This window comes from Micropterus dolomieu, linkage group LG05 (assembly GCF_021292245.1).
Source record: "Micropterus dolomieu isolate WLL.071019.BEF.003 ecotype Adirondacks linkage group LG05, ASM2129224v1, whole genome shotgun sequence".
NCBI classification, from domain to species: Eukaryota; Metazoa; Chordata; class Actinopteri; order Centrarchiformes; family Centrarchidae; genus Micropterus; species Micropterus dolomieu.
The window spans coordinates 11,508,089-11,519,417 of record NC_060154.1 but is presented as its reverse complement, the minus strand read 5'-3'; the positions used below and the strand labels follow the sequence as shown (position 1 = coordinate 11,519,417).

The window sequence follows — 11,329 nt, the reverse complement described above, 5'->3', positions numbered from 1 at the left end:
GGGATGCCGGAGGACGGCTACCAGAGGCTAACTCAGGCCGTTCCGCACCGACTACCGGGGACTGGCTAGCTACAGTAGCTAAAGACTGATCTACCAAGGTGCGGAGCCGGACTTCTAAATCACTGAGCCTCGCCTCCATGTCTATAAATAAACTACACTTATTACACGTACCATTACCGCTAAAGGAGGCAGAGGAGTAACTGAACATCTGACACACCGAGCAGGAGAAAGTAGGAGAGAGAGAGGGAGAAGGAGAAGCCATCGCTAGCTGCTAAGCTAAAGTCGCTAACGGCTAAGCTAAAGTACTGTAGCGTCAGTTACCAAAACTTTAGTACAACTATGAGATTGAACAGCAGTCACTACAAGATGGAAAGAACTGTGAGTGCTTAGGCAAAATTACTGTAAAGAATAAGTTTTTAGCGAACAGTTGGCCGCTGTAATCAAACAAATGTAACTGTTATTTAGCGAGAGCAGCACAACACGGTACCAACACACAAGCACCGGAAACGGAAATGAGTCGACACGCTTACCGCAATACGTCAGCAGTACGTCCTCCTGCCGGGAGGACGTACATAGTTGTCTGGATGGGTTGTTGCTGGGTGAGTTAGCTGGGGGGACAGAGCTCTGAGCTGCCATTTAGAAAAACTACGTCCCACACCCCCTCCTCTCTAAACAGTCATGCATGTGGAGTTGATTATACTGTATGCTGCCAGTTCACCACTAGCATTTGGCTACCCTGTCTATTAAAGTGTATTCCATTCCAAAACAGCTTAAAATTGTCAATAAAATCTGTTCTGTTCTGTGCATGTGGAGTTTAAGCCAGTGTGGAGGTTGAGATTAATTAATTAATTAACTGATTCTGAAATACCCTGCTCCATGGGCCAGTGTAGGAATAGGACCAGAGATAAAAGCTCATGCCTCATGTCACGCCTTGAAACCCCGGGACGAGCTATTATTTTCTACAATGAACCAAGAAATATGTTGTGTAGTTACATGTTTTTAAAACAATTAGCAATATATGTTAATTTCTGAAATCAAGAGATTTAAGAGTGATGAGTTATTAATTTGTAACAAATGTATCTTTCATCCATAAAGTTTTAACTGAGCTCTGTCTCTACATCACAGTAACAACTTTATGTCCATTGACTGCCTGGAGTGTAGCTAATGTTTGGAAGGGAGAGGGGAGGTAGCAGGTGGACATCTTCTCACTAGCCATGTTTCCATCTATGTGTCATGCAAATTTTAAGCAGACTTTTGAAATGTTGCAAATAAGAAAAAAAAGTAAACTACAGCAAGCCTAGTTATGAGCTAGTGTGTATGAGCTACTATGTCAGTAGTTGACGTTACACATGGCTCTAATAAAAAAGATGTATGCGTTCCAAACCAGAAACAAAACCAGCCGCATGGAACTGATGGCTACTGAGCTTAGAAAAATGGAGAGAGGTCCTCAGGAATGTGTTTCAAGTGGGCAAACTGCTACCAGACATGTCTCATGTGCATTATAGGAATATCTGGCAAGACGCTGACAGTGGAAACAGCTGACCACATGTGAGTTACAAATTTGCTACATCATAACGTATTCAGCAAAAGTGTTTCCATCTTCCATGTAGCACAGTAAAATTTTTTCAACAGAGGCAAAAACCACCTGAAGCGAGCCTAAAATGTTTTTTGCAAAATTAAGGATTTTATTTTATTTTAATTTTGCCGTTTCCATCAACCTTTTCTAACGTGATACTTCAAAATGCACATAAAAAACACGGCTACTGTGTGCTGCACCTTAGAGTGTTTTTCCACTGGTGTTTTTGAGGGCGTGTCTGAGTAGCCACTAGGTGAGCATTATGATGCGTGTTTTCTCATGATGTCACAAGAAAGCGGAAGAAAAGGCTGGACTACTAACGAGCTGTTTTCAGGCAGTTCAGAGCAGAGCTTTCTGTGGGAGATGGGAACTCCCTTTGGGGTGGACTTTGGGGTTTTTCACTTTGCAAACCAATTACATGCACAAAAAACATATCACTCAATAAAGGAGAGGGAAAAAGCATAATATGACCTCTTTAATTTAAATCAAGAGACATCAGGAAAACGGAGGACGGCGGGCCAAAAGCAAGTTGCAACTGCTTGGGTACTGTAACTGCAATGGAAAAGCGCCATATGGTCAGAGAAAGAGTCCACACCTTAAGTTAGAAAATGTGGGTGAAGTGGCAATTGAACTGAGACAGATGGACCACAGACTGGACTCTTCATGTTTTAAAAGACAAAATATATGGAAAAGTATCTCTAGAATATAGCGACAGGACTAAGACTGAACAGGATGCCACAGGCACTGTAGAGCAGAGATGCTCACAAGTCTGAGCTAGAGTCCAAGTCAAGTCTAAAGTCACTCCTGGTTATAATGAATGTTATATCACCTGCTGCGTTCAGACCAGGCTGCTTATAAAACTGCATAGCTAGTCGATAGAAAAAGTCTACACACCCCTGTTAAAATGCCAGGTTTTTATGATGTAAAATAATGATAAATGACCTGGAAGTATGTGCTGTTTTTTGGACAGAAAAGTGTACTGCCTCTGCACCACTACATCACTATTCACACAGATGTCTGGCCTCCACTTAAATTCTAAAGACTCAGAGTTCCACTGAGCTTAACACAGAAACGCAGCTCTGCTTGCATAGCTTCTGTGTGTATGGCAGTGTGTTCTCCACTGGTGCCAACAAACTTGGCCGAATTAGCCAAGGAAGGTAGGTCGGTAGGTAGGTAGGTCGATCGGTCTGTCTTTTCATTGTACTGTGGACTTTTGGAGTATTTGTCAGTTGTGGCATGTGTTTTGTTACTGCACCACTTTGTGTATGCTCTAAGATTCTGTAAGTGTGAAATTAAGATCACTAAGGGCCGGATTTACTAGCTTCCCAAATAAAGAGTACTAAATTGCCTGTGCATTCTAAAATATTGCACGAGCAATTTTAGTACCTGTTATGGGTGATCATCTAAGAATGATTGCGTAGATGACAACAGGAGCAAACACAATGGAGTTGACAATATTTAAATGAGGGTTTTGCGCGTTTAATGGTTTCTGCCATGGAGAGTCGGGAGGGAAAGGCGCGTAAAAACCTTCTTTTGTTTCATTCAGTGTGTCCCGAGTATGTGGAAATCGTTATGTACCTGCCGATTCTGCCTAAGATTGCACTAAGTACTTGGGACAGCACACCTGAAAAACTGTTTTGGAAAACCCCAGCAGAAACAGCTACAGTATGCTGGAATGACCCAGACATGAGTAAACGCAGGCAGATCGTGCTTCATCCAGCCACAAGGAACAATCACCGAACATGATGATTTTCACCATTTTACGTGTGATCCATGCACTACTGCAGCTGGGGGCTCTCTGCAGCGCCACACAACTTTCTAAATTCTTCCATCTCACGGAGAAAAGAAGTCAGATCGAAACAAACTTTATTGGCATGAATGTTAATACAACAGTATTGCCAAAGCTTCAAGGAAAATACAAAAAAACATTTCAATTCATATAGTTCATTGAATAAATAAATTTTTTTTATTTCTATATATTGGGTATAGAATAATATTTAAAATATTTTTAATTTCTCTACATCCTCTTTCATTACAGCTGTGTCTCCTTGTTGCAATGATAACAGCAGCCATCTCTGCGCAACACTTGCATGTTTGCACCTTCCTTTCAAACGTATTAAATACATATGCTGTTGCATGTTACCCTCCCATTACTTTGCACAATACAATTGAAATGACCCAAACTGCATATTCATTAAGGCAAAAGTAGTAAATGAACAACAGCTGCTATTTTGCACTTTTGAAAGACGTCATTCTGCCAGAAATATGGAGAGACTGACTAATGTATATTGGGTGTGGTTCTGAAGGTAGCACAAACACAATGTGCATTTGCATTTTCAAAGTCAGTTTTTTTTCCTTTTGATTATTCATTGAATAACGAAGATGGTGTCAGTGAGAATAAAATGAACAAACCTATCTCCACTTAGATATGGGTTTGTTTACTTTGGAAGACATCTCATTGTGGTGGTAGTAAACAGTTCCAAAACGCGCGCGCACACACACACACACACACACACACTTTAATTTGCCTCTGGGTACCAACAACTTAGACTTTAGTTCATTACTGAACAACTGACGTATCGCTGCAATCAGAGGTGCTAAAAAACTCTGACACGATGCAGCTTCCTTACATCAACATGTGATGTAAGCATTGCTAAGAGACCCTTTGTTCATTAAGGTAAACAGTTTTTTTATCTTAACATTTAGATTGCTGCCTTTTCACACCCTGAATGATTGATGAATGATAACCCAGGGTTAACCCCGAAGTTACCTGGATAAGCTCAAATCCTGCTTCGTGGTACAGGCCCCTGGTGTGGAAATAAAAAAAAATTTAAAGTTAAAAAAAGAAAGTTTTGTTGAGTATGAAAACTCTTGTTCATTACATTTCATAATTGCAAGCGCATGTGTTGTATTCATTGTTGCAAAACTTATAAACTTAGTAATAAATATAACAATTTCTGATCAACCCATATCAATTGCATGCTTAAAATAACATACCGGTTAAAGCCCCACCTATTTGAAGACAACCAGAACCACTTCCAGGTTAAATCCTGCCCACTTCCGGGTTAGGCCCCAGATAATTCATATGGTTAACACAGATAATGCTGTACTCGCTTATCCCTAATCTGAATCCCTCCAATCTGGTTTCAAATAGCAACAAGACTACTCTCATCAAGATGTCAAATTACCTTCTCGTTGCCGCGGACAGAGGCCTCATAAGTCTCCTCATCCTCCTTGACCTCTCTGCAGCCTTTGACGTTATCTCACACACCATCCTTCTTAACCGCCTCGCTGAACTTATTGGCCTTACTGGCACAGCACTCTCCTGGTTCCAGTCCTGTCTCTGCAACAGGAAACAATATATCACCTTCAAAGACTTCAGCTCCATGCTGGCGCCAGTTAACCATGTTGTTCCCCAGGGATCTGTGCTCGGTCCTCTTCTTTTCAATATCTACATGCTACCCCTTGCCCAGATTATCCGTCACAAACTCAACAATAAAACTGAACTCATGGTGGTGGCGCCAGCATCGCTGCTCAAGAAGGTCGGCAACATACTCCTGGAGGTAGATGGCTGCTCCATCTCTCCATCCCCTTGTCACAGTTTTGTGGTGAAGGCAGGGTTGAGCAGGTTGGAGGACCCAAACGTGGGACACGAAGGCTAGTAGGTGCAGTTCAGTGATTTAAGTGTGAGAGTGGCTGATTGACAGTCCAAAAACAAAGGTTGTCCAACAGAAATCCAAATCCAAAATGAGCAGGGAGACACAACACAGTGAGGCAAACAACAAGAGAACATACTGCAGCACTGAGTGACAACGAACAATGACAAGACAGAAACACCAGGTATATATACCCAGGGACGAGCAGGGCGGGAGCAACACAGGTGAAAGACATGAGGCTAACGAGGCACAGGTAGGCAGAGAGAGAGCGGGGTAAAACAGAGACAGACATGCAGAGGGATCACTGGGGTAACAGACATGACAAAGGTTACTAAACACTAGACGACAGACAAGACAGAACCAGAACCCCAAAAACCAACAGACCAAAACAACAGATAATAAAGTGTGACACCCCTGAAGTTCGCAACCTGGGAGTCATCCTGGATTTCACCCTTTCATTCGAGTCTCATATAAAAAACATCACCAAATCTTCCTTCTACCATCTCAAAAAAATTTCCAGGCTCTGGCCCTCACTCACTGAGTCTGTGGCTCAGACTGTCATCCACTCTTTCATCACGACTTGTCTTGATTACTGCAATGGTGTCCTGTTTGGTGTACCCTGCAAAGCCCTCGACAGGCTCCAATATGCCCAGAACTCAGCTGCTGGAGTTTTAACATGCACTAAATCCAGGCAGCACATCACCCCCACCATAATGTGGCTTCACTGGCTGCCAGTCAGGTACCGCATCACATAATCTTCCTCTTTTGGCCATCCCCCCATTCCAGACTACGGTCTTTTGGGGACAGAGCCTTCTGTGTTGCGACTCCCACACTCTGGAACAAACTCCCACTTGAGATCCACACTGCCCCTTCCTTGAGCAAGTTCAAAAAGCATCTCAAAGTACACCTCGTCACAGACGCCTTTAGGTCCTAAACGTAACTCTCATAACCCTCGTCTTCGTAAAGCTGCCTTGGGTACCTTGAAAGGAGCTATAAAAATTATTATTATTATTATTTTTAATCAAGTACTGAGATAAAAGTATCACTTCTGTGTTGATTGATTTTGTCTGTTAAAGTACATCGATTATATTACCAATGTTCATAGAAGATACCGCTGCTCTGCCCTCTATCAATGATCTTCAAGTCAATTTCAGTTACAAAATTGAGAATGTTGTTAATGTTACTGCACCTACTGGGTGAAATCATCCTCTGGTAAACCCTTTGTCTCACTAGGAGTAACCTATTTCACAGTTAATATTTGTCATTGTCATTTGACAGGTGCAGCACTGGATTCTCAAAGTACACTCCAAAGTGTACTTTGAGAATCCAGTGAGAAGAGGCTTTAATTTTTTACATGATTTCTTTACCAAAGGCTGTAAGTTGTGTCGTTGTCACTAGAGTCCATACATCAGCCAAAACAAAACAAAACATGTTACACCAGAGAGTGATGAAGATGTAGATGCAGAGTATGAGGCATAGAGGGAGGGAGGAGGAAGATCACTGTCCGAGAGAGAGAGAGAGAGACAGAAGGGGAGGGAGAAGAGGAAAATAGAAGAGAGATAAATAAGCTGTATGACAGAACTTTGCTGAGAAGGTTACGTGTTCAGCAGCTTCTCCTCTCTCTCTGATGATGCAGACCTCGGAGGAAGCTGAACTCTGCTTTCCACAACTCCTCAACATCTCCTGCAAGAAGCACATTCGCCCTCAGTCTGAGGCAATGCTCATTTACATTGTGCTGTCCTCCATCTCTCTGCTCACTGTGGTTCTCAACCTGCTGGTCATCATCTCCATCTCCCACTTCAGGCAGAGATAAATGTCTTAGCATTGATGATATATTGTTCTATTGAGATCTGAGCATTACATCCTGATGGTTTGATGAAACTTTTGTTTATTAACAGTGCTTACAACAGCCACATTTACTATATTGATACACTGTAGTTTCAACTTTCATTAATGCTTTTATAAAACAACTACTTCTATTGGTGATAATGATGTTGGTGTTTGTAACATTCATAATGATGATATTCTCTCCCTTCAGGCAGCTCCACACCCCCACCAACCTCCTCCTCCTCTCTCTGGCTGTCTCAGACTTCCTCGTGGGCCTCCTTGTGATGCCGTTTCAAATCCTCTTAACAGAGCCCTGCTGGCTCCTGGGTGACCTGGTGTGTGCTCTGCATTATTTTATAAACTTCATGATTATCTGTGCCTCAGTGGTAAACATGGTGCTCATATCAGTCGACCGTTATGTGGCTATCTGTGACCCTCTGCACTACCCCACCAAAATTACTACAGAGAGAGTTCAAATCTGTGTTTTCCTGTGTTGGGGTTTGTCTGTTTTCTACAGTGTTGCACTTTTATATGATAACCTGAAACAACCAGGCAAGTATAATTCCTGCTATGGAGAATGTGTGATTAACATAATAGGAGCCGTTGACCTTATTTTCAGCTTTGTCATTCCCATCAGTGCCATCATCATTCTGTATGTGAGAGTGTTTGTGGTTGCTGTGTCTCAGGCTCGTGCCATGCGCTCCCACATTACAGCAGTCACACTGAAGCGTTCAGAGACTGTAACGGCTAAAAAATCTGAGATAAAAGCAGCCAGGACTATTGGTGTCATTGTTGCTGTGTTTCTCATGTGTTACTGTCCATATTACTGTGTTTCTCTCTCAGGCTATGAACTCGTAATGGGTTCTTCAACTGAGGTAGTTATGGGTTTTCTGGTATTTTTTAACTCCTGTCTAAACCCTATGCTTTATGCCTTTTTCTACCCCTGGTTTAGAAAATCTGTTAAACTCATTGTTACACTTGAGATACTGCAGCCTCACTCCTGTGGGGCCAACATAATGTAGAGAGACACTGTGGAGTGACTGACACGAGACACATGAGCTTTTCTGTGAAGGAGGAAAAGTGTTTTTATGTGGCGTTGCTGAGTCACTTAAATGGACACAGTCTGAGCAAATACACAAATATTGTTACTTTTATCTTCTATATTTATTGTTGTAAAAACATATGTATTGATATTGTTATTTCTGTTGTAATTTTCTTCATTGCAATTCATAGACAGATGGTACTCCAGTTACTGCTTATATGATATTTGCAGGTTTTTGAAAACTCATAAGGAAACACATTATTTTCCAATATTCCAATGTCACATTTTCAGACAAACACATCTCTGGGATTTTTCTGCCTTTTATTCCCGATATAGCTTATCAGTAAACTGGCATACAGTTTCATATGAACACTTACTGTTTTTTGTTTTATATACATTTTGAAAATTATTTGGGTAAACCCACTTGCTTGTAAATAAAACTTACAACTTTAACATACATTAATGTATGCGAATCTTCTAAACCTGTTATTATTTGTTATTGAAAAGAAAATTAAGCAAGAAGAGTAAGGTGTCTGCTAGGGCTGACCCAGAATAGTCGAAGATTCGATGCTTCGATGGGCGGAGCCTGATTCGATCGTCAATCTCACAGTCGAAGCTTCGCGGCCAAACAAGAATCACGCATTTTGGCGATATGGAAGTGCTCAACGTGTGATTTTACATAGAACTATTTTTCTCCCAATAAGTTAATATAAAGCCTTTTACAATATATATGTCAATGTTTAATGCTGTAAATAAACATGTACAAAGAATTAAACTTTCTAAATCTAAATCTTTTAAAGTGTGTAAATAAATCCACAATTGTAACCCTAATCCTGGGTCGTCAGTGTGCATGTGTAGGCGTAGCGTGTATGTGTCTAATGGCAGTGGAGGAACACTTACTGAAGAGAATGAGCCCCCGCTTCACTGGTGTTGTGCCGAGTTGCCCGCACCTTGCGGACTTTTGGTTAATTTATGACCGTTGATGAACCACGCAAAGAATATTTTATTGTTTTTAAATACTTGAAATAGACCGCGACGTGCATTCAGTTGTTGAGAGAGAGAGAGAGAGAGAGAGAGAGAGAGAGAGAGAGAGAGAGAGAGAGAGAGAGAGAGAAAGAGAGAGAGAGAAGGGTCTTCAAAAAGCCTCAGTTTAGCTGGAAATTTAATGTATTTAATGTAGTTGAATAAATAGAGACTGCAGCTCTGCAGCTTCTCAAGATTAAAGCGGAGCTACCGGGTGTGACACCTGTTATGGGTGATTCACTAAGAATTATTGCGTAGATGACAAGAGGAGCAAACACAATGGAGGTGACAGTATTTAAAAGAGGGTTTTGCGTGTTTTTAATAGTTTCCGCCATGGAGAGTCGGGAGGGAAAGCAGCCACTGTGTAATAACCTCGTTTTGTTTCATTCAGTGTGTCCCAAGTATGTGGAAATCGTTATGTACCTGCCCATTCTGCTTAAGAAGTACTTGGGACATTACATCTGACAAACTGTTTTGGGAAACCCCAGCAGAAACAGCTACAGTATGCTGGAATGACCCAGACGTGAGTAAATGCTGGCAGATCGTGCTTCATCCAGACACAGGGAACAATCACCGACCGTCTGCACCGTGCCCGGTCACTCCGTGATCTCCTGTCCCTGACCCTGTATGCCCCAATGCCCCATTCCCTCTTTGATACCTACAGTGGGTTTTGTCGCTATTATGACCGGCACTCTTTGAACAGTTGGTGATCGTTTCCTCTGGCAGGAGGAATTTTCCATGTGATCCATGCACAACTGAATCTGGGGGCTCTCCGCAGCACCACACAACTTTCTAAATTCTTCCATCTCACGAGATCGGAAGAGCACACGAAACGAATTTTGCTTTATTGGCATGAATGTTAATACAACAGTATTGCCAAAGCTTCAAGGAAAATACAAAAAAACAGTTCAATTCATATAGTTCATCGAATAAATAAAATAATTTTATTTCTATATATTGGGTATAGAATAAAATTATCTAAGATTTTTAATTTCTCTACCTCTTCTTTTATTACAGCTGTTTCTCCTTCTTGCAATGATAACAGCAGCCATCTCTGCGCAACTTCCTTTCAAACTTGTTAAATTTAGATGCTGTTGCACTCACATGAAATTGCATTTAGGCTTGGTAGATCACATTGTATGTAGTAAATAAATGTATTTTCATGTTACCCTCCCATTACTTTGCACAATAAAACTGAAACGACCCAAACTGCATATTCATTAAGGCAAAAGTAGTAAATGCGCTTGCACTTTTGAAAGACATCATTCTCCGTGCACACCATTAGTAGATCAGCCCACATGTTAATTTGCTGGTGATATAAATTTGCACACTTTTTTACTCACGCAAACCTTTAGTAAATCTGGCACCTTGTGTACTAAACCATGGTGAGGACCATGGGACCTGTAAGCAGTGGCGCCCCCAGAAAGTTTTCCTAGGGGTGGCCAGATGGGGCCACTGAAAATCCTGGGGTGGCACACTAAACCAAAAGCCATTACTTTTTTTTCAGGAATTCTATTGTGCAGTATAGAGACTAGTTGAATACTACATAAAAATATGAGTTAAGGAATCACAGACTGAATTACTTTGGTTTCTTATTTTACAGTTAAAATTGTCTAATGCCCATAGACTAAAACCAGTCCAGTTAACATTCCATAAAAATCCTGTTTAATGTATTATGTGTTAGACAATTAATTGTTCTTTAAATAGCCTTTTCCTTAAAACGACAAATGTAGTTTTTATTTGTAGCAGTGCATTGATGGGGAGGAACAAAACATTTACTGGGAACAAGCCAACTCAAGATTACAGACATCATGGAGCATAAATATTTTTCTTTTAATTTTTCTAACAACTCAAATTGAAATATACGATATGTGTCTGTATAGAGTTGTGTAATTATTTATTAACCATACTATTTCACAAGTTTGGTGTATTCTTGTTACTAACAAATAGGATAGTTGTTCTTGAAATATCCCACGATTTGACCAGTGTCAATTTTATATGTAAAAATGGTGGGGCACCAACCATCTCAAAACATAGATCCCAGTAAAACAACAATACTCTCTCTTGCTACTGTGTTTTATAACATGTCAACAAACAGCATGGCTCCACAAAACACTTAACGAGAGAGAGAGAGAGAGAGAGAGAGAGAGAGAGAGAGAGAGAGAGAGAGAGAGAGAGAGAGAGAGAGAGAGAGAGAGAGAGATA

General features: G+C 41.0%; 1 protein-coding gene across 1 annotated transcript; it reads left to right on the top strand.

Moving 5' to 3' along the window:
- The first annotated feature begins 6,862 nt into the window (after window positions 1–6,862).
- Window positions 6,863–8,081, top strand: LOC123971026 (trace amine-associated receptor 13c-like). The gene is made up of 2 exons (XM_046049529.1): window positions 6,863–7,035; window positions 7,271–8,081. The coding sequence occupies exons 1-2, from the start codon at window positions 6,863–6,865 to the stop codon at window positions 8,079–8,081; spliced, it is 984 nt and encodes a 327-aa protein (XP_045905485.1).
- Window positions 8,082–11,329: the final 3,248 nt, after the last annotated feature.